The sequence below is a fragment of the Pseudochaenichthys georgianus genome, chromosome 14 (genome assembly GCF_902827115.2).
Source record: "Pseudochaenichthys georgianus chromosome 14, fPseGeo1.2, whole genome shotgun sequence".
NCBI lineage: Eukaryota > Metazoa > Chordata > Actinopteri > Perciformes > Channichthyidae > Pseudochaenichthys > Pseudochaenichthys georgianus.
In genome coordinates, this window is record NC_047516.1 from 17587108 (window position 1) to 17605898 (window position 18791).

Sequence of the window (18791 nt, forward strand, 5' to 3'; positions counted from 1 at the left end):
TCACGCGGGCTTGCATGTCCGCGACATCATTAAAGGAAGGCAAAGAAATGGGCTCTGCGGGTTGTGTCAAGGGGCATTGGAGCACCATAGAAGAGGAGGAAACTGCTGCTTGTTTAGCCGCGGTGTCAGCTAACGCATTTCCACGCGAAATAGGATCATCAGAATTTGTGTGAGCAGCGCACTTAACCACTGCTAGCTGTGTAGGGAGCATGATAGCGTCTAATAGCTGAGCTACTAACGCATGATGTTGAATAGGCTTACCGGCCGATGTTAAGAAACCGCGCATTTCCCACAAGACACCAAAATCATGGCACACACCAAATGCATACCTGGAGTCTGTGAAAATGGTTGCAACACTGTCTTTAGCCAAAATACACGCCCTCAGCAGAGCATACAACTCTGCGGCCTGAGCTGACGTGCCATTTGGCAAGGCCCGGCTTTCTAAAACTTCCCAGTCATTTACAACAGCATAGCCTGCTAAGTGTACTGTGTCAGACGGCCTGCTCGCAGACCCGTCTGTGTATAGAATCATATCTGAATTAGGGATAGGAGTTTGCAACATATCAGTTCTGGGGGAAGAAGATATGTCAATCGTTGTGACACAGTTCATGTGTGATTTCAAAATCTGGAATTGGCACCAGCGTAGCTGGGTTTAGAGGGGGAGAGCGTTTAAGTGTGATGTGTGGGCTTGAAAGAATTATTGCTTCATAACCAGAGCGCCTTGCTGCTGTCATATGCTGAGTAGCAGAGGTGTTCAGAATATGCAAAACTGCATGTGGAGCATGTACTACACAGTCACTGGCCAGTACAATAGGAGAGGATTGTTTGATAACAATTGCAACTGCGGCCACTGCTCGCAGACATGACGGCATACCGAGCACCACAGGGGAGAGTCGAGACGAGTAGTATGCAACAGGCCGGAAATTAGAGCCATGCTTCTGTACCAAGATGCCCGTTGCGAAGCCCCCCTTCTCATGGACATGCAGGTGAAACGGCTGATGGTAATCAGGGAGACCCAGGGCAGGAGCTGATGTCAGGGCTCTCTTTAAGTCCTGAAAGGCTGTGTGCATGTCCTCAGACCATTGAACAATGTTAGGAGCAGCCTGCAGAGTGGCAGCACGCAAGACAGAGTCCATTGCAGCGTACTCGCATATCCAGTGTCTGCAATAGTTAGCCATGCCCAAAAAGGACAGCATGTCTTTCTTTGTGCGGGGTGGTGCCACTTTGTTCAAAAGGCAAATCCTTGCTGGCGAGAGGAGTCGGTGTCCATCCCTCAGAATGTGACCCAGGTATGTGACCTCAGTCTGGCAGTACTGCAACTTAGCCAGGGATGCTCTGTGTCCGCATTCAGAAAGTCTTTTCATGAGCAGAATGGAGTCGATGCGACATGCGTCCATGTTGGGAGAAGCCAGCAAGAGGTCATCGGCGTATTGAAGCAAGGTACTACCTCCTGTAAGGACCAAAGTGTCCAGATCTCTCTTAACCGCTGCTGCGTACACCGTAGGCGACTCGACGTACCCCTGTGGGAGGCGCGTGTATGTGATTTGTTTACCTTTAAAAGTAAATGCAAACAGATACTGGCTGTCTGGATGCAGAGGAACAGAGAAAAATGCTGAACACAAATCAATTACTGTGTAAAATTTTGAATCTGACGGCAAGGATGCAAGAATTGAATTAGTGTCAGGCACTATGGGAGCTGTCGGAATGACAATAGCGTTAATAGCTTACAAATCTTGGACAAAACGCCACTCATCAGGGCGATTGTGCTTGGGAATTGGCAATATGGGAGTGTTACAAGGACTACTTGTATATCTTAATACGCCTTGATCGAGCAGAGACTGGATGACTCCTTCAATCCCCAAAATGGCTCTATGGGGTAAATTGTACTGTCTGATAGCTGGCAATCTGGCATTGGCTTTAAGTGTGACTCTGTGTGGAGGGGCTGAGCAAACAAACCCCACATGATTTTTGTGTTTAGCCCATAATGTGGCAGGAACCTCAGAAAAATCTGAAGGTGGTCCGTATTGTGTGGATTCGGGTGGCTGTAGATGAAGGAATGTGCTTTGAGGGAGAGAAGGTTGCTCAGAGAGACGCAGCATGTAATGCTCCTCCCCTAGGTTAATCAGATCGTGTGTGTGTGTGTGAGAAGCCTTTGTAGCTCTCAGCAGAGCATGGCAGTGAGCTGCCATGACCCCCACTCCTTCAGGGTCACTTCCTGAAGTGACCCCTATTGCGAGGTGAGGAATCGTGTCTGCAGCATAAAGAGCCTCTTGTTTGGTTGTGAACCTTAGGGGCAATGCGCAACCCTGGGGTCCAATAAACATAAAGTTTTCACATTTCAACTGATCTGAGCTGTTGCAAAAACCTTTTACTGATAGTTTATAGTCGTCTGATGGGTTAAAAGCAGCTGTGCAGTGACAATTCAATACAGGCCTCATAAGGGACATTAAAGAAGCACACACAGGGGAAATGCTAGCAATTTTCTGAATTCCTGTTGTTGAAAAAACAGAAATCATGTTGAAATCTGGAAATGACCAACAATAAAGGTTGTCCTGAGATGATTGAATGAATTGGACAGCTTGATAGACTTTGCTGTCAGGAATAGTCAAAAACAATCCATCTGGAGTGCAATGTATTGTTGCTTGTAATTTACAAAGCAAATCTCTGCCCATTAGATTAATAGGACTTCCATCTGAAATAATGAAAGAGTGTTGGACATGTGATCCTTCAATTGAAATATCAGTTTTCTCTGAAACGGGCTCGGACATAGGGATGCCAGAAACTCCCATTGTTGTGACAAAATTATTGGTTGCTTCACACACTTTTTCTTTCGTACGCACAGCTGATAATGTTGCTCCACTGTCAATCAAAATGTCTACCGCTTTACCACTGAAATCAACGGGCATAATCGGATCTTCACGCGGGCTATTGGAAAGGTGAATTGTTGCTGCTTGAATGGGGAAATGCTGTGAATTTGACCCTATTTCTTCTTCTTGGCACCTCTATCGTCTATTAAATTGACTTTGCTGACCGTGTTGCCCCTGTTGAGCCTGCCTGACATCTTGATTTGTCAGGGGAGGGGGGGGCAGTAATGCAGGGTGTTGGCGAGGGGGCTGGGGAAGAGCAGGCAAAGGTTGTGCGTCCTGCTGTGGTTGCCAGCGCCGTCCGCATTGTCCTGCCCAGTGATCTGTTGCGCCACAGACGTGACACGGCATCACCTTTCTGGGATTTCTATTCTGCTGCTGTCTCTGATTTTGATACTGCTGTGTGCGATGTTGTCCCTGAAACTGCTGCGAGTTATCCGCACTCTGATAAGCCTGTGTATTTGGAGGCAACTTTTGCGCAATTCTGGGGGTCAGAAATATCTGATTTTTGTACAACGCGCGTATTACTGCGAGGGTTGATTTCCATGTTTTAATTTGCCAATCCGGGGTAGCCATCATATACGCCTGAGCTGTTTCAGAGATTAAATTATGCAACAAAGTCTGTATGGCGAACAAATCATTGCCCTCTCTTTTAATGCCCGCATTATGATCCCAGGCTGTCATAAAACGCTGGAGAAAATCTGGGACTATTTCTGTTGGGTTCTGTACGCAAGCCGTCACCAGTGAAAAATCTGTGTGAGTTTTGGCGCATGCTTTGACTGCAATAGCAGCTATCGTTTCGATCCACATATCCCGTGTCTGTGTCGCAGGCCAGTCACCCGCAGGCGTACAGGCAGGGAATTTGAATTCCTCTTTACACGTCGACCAATCTGCTTTATATGTTAGGATTATCAGCTGTTTAACATCATGAACCAAACAGTTATAAACTGAGCAGACATTAGTCAACCACGACAGATACTCATCTGGGCTTTTAGTCGGACTTGGAGCGTGATTAGTGACATCTATAACCTCAGCGGGTGTCCAAGGCTTATAAACTGGAACATCTCCTATCAGTATTTTCGGTGCTGTCATAGCTCCAATAGAATTATTATCCTGAGATGTTTGCAGTCTTGTGATAATTCTATGAGGGACATAGTTCTTAAAACTGGTGCCGTACGGCGTGTTTGGAGCGTGTAACATTTTCGTTGCGGAGCCAGAGGCCGGCGTGTGTAATGGGCTGCTCTCTGGCGTTTCCTCTTCACTGTCCGCTGCACTGTGTTCCTGCTGCTCCCTTTCTCTATACTGTCCTTCCTGATATGTCAAACGATTTTTATTCATGATAGCTGCAGCTGACATTAATAAATCGTCCTCGGAGTTTCTTGCCCCGGAATTTGAGAGTCCTATCGCGGGAATCATTTGTGTGCAGAGAGACACAGCCTGCTTCCCCTCCAGCAGCCCCGTGTCCGTTAAAATGGAAATTAATTGAGCTGTACTGGGAGATTTGCCTTGTCTTTTCAGCCAATCGTACATGACTGATTTCGCAATGGCTGTGATGTCTTTTCCGTGTCTTTGTTTAATTCTGGACATGTTTTCTGATTTAACATCAAAAGCAGCCTCTAGGCTAAGCAAATGACAAGTAGCTGCGCATTTAGAAACTCGTTCAATCAAAGCTTTGAGTTCAATGGAGCCTCGCTCGGTGCCCACAGACTTTTCATTTTTCCGCTCATCATAACCTCTTTTTTCTGCAATAGTCATCCAAGCTTTAACGCAGTCCTTCATGTACATTGCATCCCAGGAGCAATTCGCCTCCTGTTCAATTAATTTGAACGCTTGCCACAGTACCATCATGTCAAAAGTGCCCGTTAACGGCCAATCAAACAGAATCTGTCCTTTTTGACTATTCTGTTGTGAGTGCTCACAAAGTAACGATGTGAACGGCATAACTTTAGTCCAATCCAAGCTTCTTCCGACAATTCCTGACGGCATATTAGGGGAAAACATGTGCGTGTAGTGGCTGTCTGTAATAGGATTCTTTGTAAGTGTCTTGGTGCGTGAAATATTGTCCCGCTTACCAACGGACCCGTTTGCGGAGACAGTATTACCCATGTTTAACGGTTAGTACAATAAAACAAACACTGCAATTAGACAAACAAACATAAAAACTCTCAACAACTCAGCCTGACAAAAACTCTTCCAGCCTATTTTAATCCGAATTAGGGAGACTTTCAGAGGGGCCATTAATTATGAGAGCCCTCAATACTCATAATTCCCGTGTATCAGCAAACACAGCCAAATTCAGCAATTCATACAACATTCTCAAACCACACATTGAGCACTTTCTTTAGTTCAAAAGCGTCAATAATCGCGGATAATGCTGTATGCTCCTTTTTTCTACGTGCAGCTCTCCCCAGGGGGCGGAGAATCGGCACCTCAGCAGAAATGCTATTTATCCTCTGAAAACTCCTAAATTCGGCGATTTGTTTAAATACAAATCTTGCGACATTGCTTCTAATTCAGAAAATCCACTTTGCTGGTGCATCTCTCAAAAGTTTCTCTGAATATTTGTTGTGTGTAATTGCCTGGTGAGTTAATTCCAAGAAGCACACACAGAGGAGATCGATGAAATTCGATATTCCTAGGTTATCATTAGCCCCAAATATTCTCATAGTTTTCACATAAGCCTTGTTTGCTCGTAGACACCTGTCCCAGCAACAAACACGGGGAAATCGGCCAGGACAATATCCCCTTGACACCGATTCCTGAGGTTATAGATTAGCCTCCAGATGTAATGAGTAGAGAAACCCAAAAAAAATGCAGCAGCTCAGTTCTCTCAGGTAATTTTAATACACCGTTGATCTCAAACGCTGGCGAGTCAATCTCAAAATAGAAATGTACTCACCAATGTTTCAAAGATCTGAAGGTGCCTGTTCGTGACGCCAATCTGTGAGAGAGATTTTCTTTTCAGCAATGTAGATGGAAGGAATGGAGGCTGGAGTCCGCTTTATATCAAACACTGAGTTTAATGAGAGCCAACGGCCGTGAGTGAGCTCAAAGCGTTTACACAACATGCCATGAGAAAACCCTCCAACTCACTGAAGCATTACACAGAAAACACAGACGATCTACCGGAGAATCCGGGAGGGGCCTCTATTTCGCGCGTCTTCTGATCGATAATTACAAACACATGGATTCAGAGACAAAGACAGTCTGTTAAAGTCCTCTGGCAGTTAGTCACAGTCCCCCAACAGGAAAGCGGAACCTTTAACCCTTTAACCTTTAAACCTTTAAACCCCTGCTCTAAGTTATGGCAGACCTATGTGAAACACAAAATGCTTTTTGGTACAAACACTTAAACAAAATATTTCCCTCACAATGAGTACATTTCTGTCACTATTGCCACTATACTACTCTGAAGCAAAGTGAATTCTGTTTGCTCTTTTGTTCAAAAGCACCAAAACTCAGTTTTTCATATCAAACAAGAAGATGCTAAATGACAGCAATTGGCTCATGTTAAAACCCTAGTAATTATGCATTCAGTTTGGATTTACATATTTTGGATCTATTTAATTCCAAAATCAGAGGTTTTATTGGCATTATGGCCATTTCTCATTGTATCTACTCCTGACGTTTAATTCACAGTAATTCCAAAGCAAATTTGCATGGTGGTGGGTGTACAGTTTCACATGTATTACATTTATTATAGGCCAAACCGTTATTGACAAAGGAAATACAATACAGGCTCAACATTTCAACTGAACATAAGCCATTGTCAAATTTGGTCAAAACCCAATTTCCCTGTTTTGGATCGATAAACGTTTATCTTTCATAAAATCATACAGAGCTTCGTGCAACATCTTTACTCAAGTACTTGAAAAATGCTGCCAAACACTGATGCCATGCAGACTATTCTAGCAAGTGTTAAGCGGGACCTGATGTCTAATGCGGTCAGACAAGGACTCTCTGCAGCTTTTAAAGCCTTAACATGAGTTGAGTGATGATGATAACAGTAAAGAGAGCATGGTATTAATTCTGCCGGCGACTGAACTTGAGCACACCATTACAGTTTACTTTTAATAACCCCCAGTGACTCACATCCAAACAAGTAACCACTTAGTCTCAGTTGAAGCAGTGTTGTGGTCTTTAATGTGAGAAGCTTCCACTCTCATTCATTATGATGAGGCTTTTCATAAAAGCTGCACTGCAAGATTTATTGCAGAAGCATCAGACTAAAATGATGTAGCTATTTAGAAATGTGTCTTATATCATCTGACAGTTATCATATATTCAATGCATCCCTGCTAGAAATGTTCCCTTTTGTTCTCCTCTTCTCCGTAGAAGTTAACATGAGTAGTCAGCCAACGTATAAATCCTTGGTATAAAAAAGGAAAGCAGCCCAGACTCTTGCCTAAACTTGAGAATGTATATCATGTAGCAATTTCTCCTTGAAAAGTTAAAGAGTTCAACATCTGGGTTACATTTAAAAAGCTGGATTTTTATTTTCATGTATTTTTGTGTTACAGATTAAGTGTCCCTGACAGCACACCATTCACAGCAGTTTTGAAGTTTGCAGCCGAGGAGGTAAGCTTACTGTTTGAGCTTACTATAAATATGTATTCAACAAGAAGTTATGTTATGTTGGACTGCACAGGTTAACGTCCTGTAAATGCATATGAAGATATTTTGTGTTTTTTGTAAGTATATTTAATTAATTATTGACTATTCAATGCGGATTTACAAAAACAAGACGTTGGCATACATTGACAACAAAACTCAACATCAAATTAAAATGAAAAGGAGAAAAAAGCAAATCAAGTGAGAAATAAAATGTTGTTGTTCCTACAGCTATGCAAAGAAATCCAACATATTGTACATTTTTTTTAAATGATGACAAATGTTTCATTAGTCAGCGGCAATGTTACCTATCATTAACAGGTGTGTATATTCAGCCTTACTATTGGTGAGTTTATAACGTGGCTGATATTTTAGAAAGAAAGAGAGAGAGAAATCATAATAAAAACGATTCCGAAAGACATTTTTTAATAATGACCCAATAGGGGGTGATTCAAACACCATTTTATCAATTTGATTCGACATGAGAGATTTGTCTGCTGTCTTTGTTGTTTTTAGAAGGTGTGTCAAGAAGGTCTGTGTCTTTTTATCTGCAACATAAAGCTACCTACGGGTACCAATAAATAACCTGAACCTGATGATACTAAGCTTAAAAACAATCCAACCTGTATTTCATGTGTAGTGTTTGTGCTGGCAGTCATTTGGGGAGCACTTAGCTAACCTTATCTCCACGGTGACAGACTGCTGCCTCTATCCTTTCACTGCAAATCCCAGCAGCCCATATCCTCCTCGCTCCAACACTGAAGTAGGACATGTATTGTCATAACGCTGAGGGATTTTCTTCCAGAACTTCAAGCGTAGCTATCTTTTCCCTCAGGCTCTCTCCTAACTGTTAGTAAGAGTGTGTGTATGTGCGTGTACTTGCAGGACCACATTTGAGCGCACACACACACACACACACACACACACACACACACACACACACACACACACACACACACACACACACACACACACACACACACACACACACACACGTTACTGTCAACTGCAAAAGGTAGTTGGTAGACTAAAGAAAAACAAAACACACTTCAAAGCATTGTCTTTCTGCTTGTATCACCAATTTTGCTTCTGAAAACCTCGTAACTACAGATCCAATTTTAAAGTTGTCACCCAACAAAGTCAGTGGATGTCAGTGTGCTGACTCAGCGGATAAATCTATTCTTTTTGATGATTTATTCACACTGTGCCTTCAGGCCAAGTGGAATTGGTTTGCAACATATCCCTGGTTATTTAATCAAAGTATTTGACTGCTGCTTGAATTTCTTAAATGTTAAATTCTGTGAATCTCATTAATGGGGATTCTCTCTGCTTTATTTTTCTTTTATAGTTCAAAGTGCCATCAGCTACCAGTGCAATCATAACAAATGGTGAGTTTTCACGGAAAAGTCTTCCAACTAAAAAGTGACATGTTTATCAGATCCACAGTTATTACGGGCTCTCTGACTTCAGAGAGTCTCATAAAAGTCATGGGTTTTTACAGAGGTCGTTGGAAACTCGGCTTAGTTTGAAAATGTCAACAACAAGCGGAGAGCATTTTAGAAAGCTCTAACAAATAAATGTTTGCACTATAGTTTGATGCCGTTGAATTAAATTCGTAATTTCGTTTTTTTCTACATGGTGGAATTCACCAATTGTCTGTCACTTTGGGTTTGTTTGTAGCCTTTATTTAACCAGGTGAAAGCCCCTTGAGATCAAAAGATCTCTTTTTCAAGGGTGACCTGCAGGACATTAGTTACACATGTAACATAAAAACAACAGAACAACAATAAGGATGACATGCAACATAATGTACAGTTTACAAAACTCTATTTACAGTGACAGGTACCATGAGTATCAAACAGCATGCCACCCAGCCGAGTTTTAAAATGATGCAGGGGAACCAAAGTGCTCAGTGAGGTGACGTGCAACAACATTAACCTTTCTGTTGGTCGCTTGTTAGCAGACCCTTCACGCGATGGCAGAGCGAACAGGTACAGGCAGGGCCCATAATGATAGCCCTATAGTTTAAATATACTACCCGCACATGGAAATGGGTTACTTTAAAAAAAAAAAAAAAAAAAATGTATTTAGGAACCTATCCATGTGATTTTTAGTGGGGGTCGACCTCAAATCCTCTAGGGCAGGCATCCTCAAAGTACGGACTCTGGTCCGGATCCGGACCGAACCACAACTGTCTCTGGACTCTGAGCAAATTATACTTTTCATATGTATTATCTGTATCTGTGTTATCTGTGAGACATCGCCACAACGCAACGAGTCAAAATGATCCGCTATGTCCATAGACTGCAAACAGCGCTCATCGGACATTTATGAGAGAAAGTCTCTAATATCCGAGTGCAAGTGAATGCAGCACAAGATGCACGTCATGTAACCCCTCCCCCGGTCCTGGCGCGAGCCTGGACATATGATTGGCGGCGATTTCTTTTGAACGGGACGGCGCAAAACGAGAAGCATTCGGACCCAAGCACTGAAGGAATGTGGTCTACACTGAGAGAGAAAAGACTGTCAGTTTGGCTGTACTCAGCATTGAATCAAAACGCACTAAAGCTGTTGATCTTAATACGTTTGTGAGGCGTTTTGCTGAACAAGATGGTAATCGCCGCATTCAGCTGTAATACACATCAACTTGATGCTTTGCTCACGGATGAGCATACACAACTATTAAGATGATGACCTTACGTGTGTAAATATATATTTTTCTTTGAGGGGGTCTGCCCCACAAAAACTGTTTTAAGTCCTGAGAAAGTCAAATAAGACGGTATGTAAAACTACACTGCCCAGCCAAAAAAAAGTAACCACTTTGATTTAACTAGGTTAGTAGGTAAGGACATTCCACTGGATAATAACTGAAGTATAAAATAATGCATGACTGAAGTGATGGAGACCATGTTGAAGGCAAACAAAAAGAGGAAATAACAGGTCAAATCAAGCAAATCCCCTCTCAGATTCCACAGCAACCAGAAGAACATAAATACTGGCTGGTGATTTGATTAATCAGCTTTGTGATGGAATAAAAAATGCACAGTGCATTTCCTTAGCTGTGGATGAGTCCACTGACACCGCTGACAATGCTCAGTTGCTGGTGTTTGTGAGTTTTTATGATGAGGCAAAGGGGGAGTTTGTTGAAGATGTGTTAGGCCTGACGAACCTCAGTGGACACACAAGGGGGCAAGACATTTATAAAGCAATAATGGGAATGCTGAATGAAAAAGAGTGCAGCTGCCTTTATTCATAACTGTGCAGCTCTTACACCGCGACTCTGAGGGATCAAGCACAGACACAATAACAATGAATTGAAAACTGCTGCATACAGATTATTTTTGTTTTTGCAACCTCGTGTTAAGAATCTTGTTGCAATTGTTTGAATGACCGTAATAAATGGACCTTTGTCTTATTGAAACATTTATTTTGGACCTTTAAGATTTGTATTTGAGTACCCCTGCTCTAGGGGGTCCAGGGGCATGCCCCTGGACACATCATGTGGACAGCCAGTCACCCTGTGTGAGGCAGGCCACTTAACAGGCCAGAAGGAGGCAAGATCAGTGCAAGGGAGCGAGGGATCATTGTCCACAAGTTAATCGATTGCAGATGGCGTCGTGGTCACGGACGAATACAAAAAAAAATTAAAAAAAAAAAAATTATTAAAAAAAAAACAAAACGAAATGGGTCGCGAAATATACTTGGGCGGCCGTTAATATACCTGGGCGGCCCGCCCAAGTATAGTCTATGTGTGGGAAACCCTGTATGCCAATACTGAGTAGCCTCTGCTTTAAAATGCGATGATCAACGGTGTCAAACGCTTTGGAAAGGTCAATAAACAGAGCTGCACAACTCTGCTTATTATCTAAAATACTAGTAATGTCATTTACCACTTTCATTGTCGCAGTGATTGTGCTGTGTTTCTTTCTGAATCCTGACTGATGTTTAGACAGGATGTCATATGTACATAAAAACTCCTTTACTTGTTCACTCACAAGTCGTTCGAGCACCTTAGCCAGAACTGACAATTTAGAGATTGGCCTATAGTTATTTAAAATAGTTGCCTCCCCTCCTTTCAGTAAAGGCAAGACATAAGCAGACTTCCATACTTTTGGAATTGTATTTGTGCTGAGGGAGAGGTTAAAAAGAGAAGTAAGAGGTGGAGCAATAAAATCTGCAGCTATCTTTAAAAATAAAGATTCTAAGTTGTCCGGGCCAGCCGGTTTCCTAGGATCTAGCTTAGATAAGGCTTCATGAACAACATTGACAGTAAAAGGAGTAAAACTGAAAGGGTTTTCCAGACCACATTGTTCAGAGTCACGGACTGTAGTGTTCACAGAAGCAGAGTTAGTCACAGAATCAAACATAGAACCGCAGGACACAAAATGCTCATTAAAGCAATTTAGCATAGTAGCCCTATCCGATATAGTGCCAGATGCTGTGGTATGGCACGGAGGTAGCTCATTACGGATCTCACCGGTGGATATCGATTTTATTGCTTTCCAAAATTTCCTAGGATTATTTAGGTTGGGTAAAACCTTCGCCAGAGGAAATGTAATGTAATAGATGCTGCAGTCAGCATGTCGTTGTGTCCCTGGGCAAGACATTTCACCCCAAATTGCTCCTGTGGGGATTGCCCACAGTATTGAGTATGTAAGTCGCTTTGGATAAAAGCGTCTCACAAGTAACATGTAATGTAATAGTATTATAATAATCAAGGAAAATATCTTCTTGTTTTGTGCATGTTTTTACTGCTTTACAACTGAATCTGAATCTATGAACTTTCTGATCTGTGTCTGCTACCAGCAGGGATTGAAATCAAACCCAAAAAAACCTATAATTCAACATTACATTTTTACATTAGATACATGTAGTCTAATTAGAGCCCACATACAGCATAATTGGTTGCTAAATATGAAAGAGATTGAAATGTAAAAATACCATCTAAAAGTGATTATTCGACTCAACTATTTCACTAAAATGAAGCTGCATTTAAACAGTTTAAACTCGTAACCAACAGATGCATGTCTAAATAATCTGAGCCAGTACGATGTACGGAGCGGTCATTACCACAGTTAAAGTCAAATAAAATTCAAATAACATTTTATTTATTCAGCCAAATACCACAAATTAAACTTTTGTCTCACAAATTATCAGAACACATTTCAGTTAATGGTGTTTGAGGCTGACTGAGGGAAAACTGTTTTTGAGATTCATTGTTTCCCAACAATTAAATAAAATAAAAAACGGATTATGTTTTTTTGTACCTCTGCTAGTCATAGTCCATTGAGAAAGTTTAGAAAATGTATGCCTGATGTATTATCTGATAGAATTATGACATTAAGGTGGCTGTGTATGCAGTAAGACTGAGAGCAGTGTTTTGTCTTAAAATGTCTGAGACATGACTGCAATATCAAAAAGAGCTTTTATCAGTGCAGAATTAATGGCTGGCCTGTTATTATTCCAGATGGAATTGCCTTCTGCTAAGCGACACTCTCAATCTATTATTTGTTTGTTTTGCCTCGTGTAGCGTCATTGTAGATTAACTGGTGATGTTATAAATGCATTTTCTGTGTTCATGTCATTTGCATGCCAATCTTTTTGAGTTGACATATTTCCCTCATGGTTGCCTTTCAGATGGAATAGGAATCAACCCTGCCCAGACAGCGGGTGAGTTGTTGTGTTTTTTGGAGCCTTACATAATCATTTTCTTTACAGAAAAAAGCCCCATTATGTTTTTTTTTATACTTCCACAAAAGGCACTGTGGATTGTATAAGATGTTTTCCCTCCTTCCAATATAATAAGGTGCTTGGAAGCAACTTCTGTTTTTGAAGCCCTTCTCCACTTGTCAATGTGCTTTCATCAAAGCAGAACTGGACTCAAGTGTGTTTCATAATTAACTTGCATAACGCTGGTGGCATTCTGTGAATAGTCTAAGATTAATTTGATAAAGCCCCAGGAGGCACACCAGTGGTTCCACTAAGAAGGCAAATAAATGAAAAGCTTAATTTGAAAAGCCTTACTTACGGTAACGTCAAATCGATTTGGCACGAAGCGTTACAGTTACTATAATCTGTTTCATTTAAATCGGGTATTGAAAAGTTAAATTACATTTGAATTAAGAGACCAATGATCATTAAGAGGGTAAATAAGATAAATATATTATTGATACAGAAGAAAAGTGCTAAAGAAAACTAACTTTATCAGCTTGGTAAGATGAAGATGATCAGGAGAATACAGTGACTCTGACAAAGGCAGTTGTTAAAAACACCTTAAGGGTGTGTGTGCTAAAGCCATGCCTGTTGCCTAGTCTCTCATCTCTTCTCTGCTCATTGAATTTCCCCCCCAAAAAGGGGGAGGAGCTTCCAGGTGTATGATTTCTGTCAAAATATTTTTGTGGAGTAATTGTCCTTAATCTAGAGGTGATGTAATAATTAACGGTTGCATCAACTTTGGACATGCAACATTTCTTTCCCACACTTATACTAGTGTTAAATTAGCTCAAGTTACTGAACATAAATCTCTGTATGGGTGCAGGACTCTTGCTTGTTTGCATGGAAATGCTGTTTTTCTGATAAATGGATGCAGATGCAGCGCCTGGAGAGGCAGTATTTAATGTTAAATTAAATTAAAAATCGACTGGAGGCAAACAAGATGCACCAAACTGCTTAGTCAGAACTCCCTTGACTTTAGATTCCCATATTATTGCCAAACCCTGGTGAATCACTTTTTCTCTGTCAGCCTCCTTTGTGTTTCCCTGAGGGTCGTACTTATTGTGTAGCTGGGTAATGGACGATTGGGTTGTCCGCATAGAGCCAGATAAGGTAAAGCTTTGATATTTTCCACCTAAAAAAAAAAAGACTTTCACAACAGCTTTGTATCTGAGTAACATTCGTGCTTTCAAGAATAGCCTCAGTTCAGAAACCTGCCTTGTTTCACCCGCTGCAGCCACTCTGCCTCTTGTTCACAGGATTGAGAACACGGTTGAAATTGATCCAGATTTAATTTTACAATCCCCCTTTTTAATTCACATGTCTTTGAAAGACATCAAACCTTTCCTGTGGCTTAATGGGAATGAGAGTATGTTGGATCTCAGCATGATCGTGGGTTGAAGGAGCAAATTATTGAATGGATTTTCTGTCTGTGCTTCCATAATTCATTATTCAAATGAAGTCGCTCGTGTGCTCGCTAAAACCCTCCTGATCTTTAAATAACTGGTAACAATAAAAGGTCAAAAAGTATACTCATGGATTTTTTTATCCTACAGTTTAGAGATCTCTCTGGCTTTGTTTTAAACCACATTTCTGTGTTAATACCCACATTTTTGACAATGTATGAACATTATTTCAACCTCATATTAATGTTTAAGCAAATCAGATAAAAGTCAAATTATTTTCATCATTATTTTTGAACAAGTCATATTTTATTCAGGTAGAAAAGCCATGTTTCTCTTCCAGCTGGTGATTTGACATCTTTGTTTGCAGTGTATGTGTTTTATTGACTGTAAAACCCCTTATAAAAGAGCACAGATGATAAACTGTGATCTGTATGTGGTGCTCTGTGCTGTGTTTCAGGCAACGTGTTTCTCAAACACGGCTCAGAGCTCCGCATCATTCCCAGAGACAGAGTGGGAGGACAAGGAGACTGATGCAGCCTTTCATCGTTGGGCGGCAAAATGACTCACCCGGCAGAATCATATAACACTTGAGACCCAGGAAACACCTCAGCTTGTGTCATATTTATTTTCTGGCCCGCAACTGACATGAGAATATACAGTATACATATTTAAAGTTAATGATGACATGCACACACTTGCATGCTTCCTACTTCTTCATTCTCGATCAAGTTCATTTTCTCTGCAAGTGTTGTAGCATCAAAAGATTAACATTGACATCAAGAGTTTCCAGAGATTCTTGGTCATTTATACACAGGCACAGCTGCTGCATCATGGGACATATTAGTGCTATGATTTGACAACTGAGTCAACATTACTAGCTTTTGTATCTTTGTAAATGACAATAAATCATCCATATGACCAACAGCAACTTACTGGCAATGTTTGCTTTTGTCTTAACCAACATGGCAATGTGGTAATATAAGAGGTGAGCCCTTTTAAAAAAATGATATGTACAACTTGCTCTGAAGTACTCTTGTCGTTCGATTAGATGGCTGTTGATATGCTTGTAATTATGTTTACTTTTTTAATGTTAGGCTATTATCAGATAATAAACCCCTAAACACTTGATAAATAAAAATGCTTTGGATCAGAACTGAACTTGTGGGAACAGCACCTTAAATAAATGTCTTATATTTACATTGTAGCTAATGAAAGAACATGCAATTGTTCATCTACCATGCAGTGCAGGCACATGGATCTTTGCTGCCCTCTGTCAGGTTACTTTTTAACATCAGTTTGTGGTCACCCAAAATGTCTTACCTCTGTAATTCAAGCCATGTATTATATCCCTAATTTGTACAATATATATATATTAAGGTTAGACCGAGTGATATGAATGATTAAATACTGTATGCATTGCATGCTTAATTGGAAGCTGTGGAACAGGTGGCGAGGAAGCAAGGCAGGCATCCAAGAAGCCTCCATTAAAATGCAGAGGCTTGTGACAATAGCCAGGAGGTAAGGTTCATTAAACACCGGTTTTCATTTGGGAAATTAATTCAGTTTTGCATTGTAGTCTTTAACCCCGCTCCTTCCTTTTGGCAGCATATTGTTGAATAGAAAATATATACCTTCAAATTAAATATTAATGATATCAACTGACAAATCATGACTTAGACCTGTTTGTTCTAAAATGCTTAATTTGTTCTCTGACTGGCTAAGGAATGAAAACAGTTTACTTTACATTTTTACAATGGGAAAACAAAACTGCACTTTGTTAAGTAAAATATGCAAGAGAAAATAATGGAGTGTTGATGCTATAAGGAAAGGAAGCACACAGTTATATCTCACCATCTATTAGGATGCGGCCTCAGTTGGGGAGGGGGAGGTGCCATCACAAATTGATTTTCTCATTTATTTTAATCAAAGTCGCTGCTGGGCACATGCACCAGGCATTTACTTCTGAAATGGGAAAAGACCACATGTGAGCCCTGAATGCAGCAGATGTTAGCTCTCACGGTGTTGCCCTGAGTAAAAGCTTAGCGGTTATGTGCAAATACTATACATTGTAATATGTTTATACCTGCTAATGACTTCAATCTGAAACATTCATCTGTGTTTTCTTTCCATCAAAGAAAAGAGTAAAGGATTGTTTTCAGGCCAAAGAACTGCAAATATTTGACATGTTTTACCTGTTGACTAAATACAATTGAAAAATGATAACCTGGATTCATTAAAAAGTAGGACAGCAGCTCATTTCATCACACTCACTGATCCAGCACTCTATTAGGCATGACATTACAGTTTCACACTTGAAATAAGGGATACTGCAATTTCATTCTTCATAAGCAATGACGTGGAAATCTGCTTTATAATATAATGTCAGGTTGTGCTGTCTGTCCCGAGCCGAGTTCAGGAGGAATTGAGCTGGCTCATAATGTCTCCTGGATGAAGTAAATGGACTGTACTTATATAGCGCTTTATCCAGTCTTTAAGACCCCTCAAAGCGCTTTACATACTACATGTCGTTCACCCATTCACACCCATTCATACAGAGCAGTGTATATTACTCTAGGAACTAACATGCATACACATTCACACACCGTTGGCCATGCCATCAGGTTAAGTATCTTGCCCAAGGATACAGCGACATGTTGACTGCATGGGCTGAGATCGAACCCACAACCTTCTGGTGGAAAGACGACCGCACTCCCTCGCAGCCACAGTCGCCCTGAACTCCTCTTGTGCTACTAACACAAGAGGAGCAATTCATTTGATCTCCACTGCTGATGTCATTCAGCAAGTCCATCATAGCTTCCAGGAAACAGGTTTTTTAAGGCAGTTTCCAGACAGGAAAATTCGCACGCGGTCTATTTGTGCAGCTGTGGTACAGATCCTCCAGGCAGAAATCCCACCATGGTCTGGCTGAACTGAGAACACTTAAGCTGAGATGAGGTATGCTAATACAAAGAGAAAGTGAGGAGGCAATGAGTGTGTGGGGTTGATTCAACATGTAGGCTGATAGAAGGAATGAGAGTTTTAGATGGATTGCTTATACTGCTCAGACTATCAGTAATGTCTCAAAAAAACTATTTTTTAAAACCTTAAAAATATTGCTGCATTGCAACTTTTATTTCTTCTTTATTTAGTTTGACACCTTGACTTCATCTTCTCCTATGCTGCATTTCTTTTACCATCTTCTTTTTATTAGTGTTTGTCTTGTATTGAATTGCAGGTTGCGTCAGTTCAGCACTTTAGTATTTGTGTACATCGTGAGGCCCAATGTTCTACTCAAAGTGCAGCAGTTTGGGAGGGAGGGTCGGATATGACCCTTGCCCTGTTATGCACCTCTGTGAATTCAGACGGACACACAAAAAAGTAAGAACTACAGAAACAACATACTACATCTGGTAAGCATTACAAAATAGTATTAAAATGTATTTCCTGGTATTGCAAACACTGGGCCACCTGTTGAACACTTGCAGAGTTTGTGGCTTCATTCATATCAAAAAATGCACACACATTGATTAATGTGTCATGTGATCAAAGGTGGTTTAAGCTCAGCTAACGATCTGAGTCAGTAGGAATTTCCACCTTTGCTTAAATTCTTTAACTTTGAATACAACATGCAGCAAGACATATGCTGTTTGTATGACTCTGTAACACTTTATAAACGTATTGCCTGCCTGCGAGGGACAGATAGAGGAATCAAGACACTCGCTCTAAAATGCTTTATAAATCACTTGTTGAGAATGCTCCTTGACCTTCCATTAAATGCAGCCAATCTAAAATGAGATCTGGCCTGCCTCCACAGACACAGAGTAGATAAAACCAGCACTTTACAGGTCAGTGAGCCATATAAGGAAATGGGTAAACAGGGAATGGAAACAGCCCCCCTCTGACAGACCATCGTCCTCATTTTCACCTCATTCTCACACTTCTGTCACTCAACACATGCACAACGTGTATATGAAGGTGTGTGCCATGAAAATAAAGATACACTTGAACCTCAATCTTCATCTGCACACAGCAAGGTGAAATCACACCTCAGGGAAATTGATAGACGTACAAAAGCCATGTGTGGCTTCACATCCCGATTATTTAATTAGATGAATTAGCTCATTCTGCCCCCTTCTGTCTTGAAATTAGTATGGCAGCTGAAGGTAACCCCATGAAGGAGCATGTGTCTGATGCATGT

General features: G+C 41.0%; 1 protein-coding gene across 1 annotated transcript in view; it reads left to right on the forward strand.

Moving 5' to 3' along the window:
• ufm1 (ubiquitin-fold modifier 1) overlaps positions 1-15521 on the forward strand; it is a 26391-nt gene extending 10870 nt beyond the window's left edge. Inside the window, exons 3-6 of the mRNA XM_034099081.1 lie at positions 7385-7442; positions 8824-8863; positions 13113-13145; positions 15051-15521. Coding sequence (XP_033954972.1) covers positions 7385-7442; positions 8824-8863; positions 13113-13145; positions 15051-15124 — 205 coding nt within the window. The 3' untranslated portion in view covers positions 15125-15521. The remainder of the gene's footprint in view (positions 1-7384; positions 7443-8823; positions 8864-13112; positions 13146-15050) is intronic.
• Positions 15522-18791: the final 3270 nt, after the last annotated feature.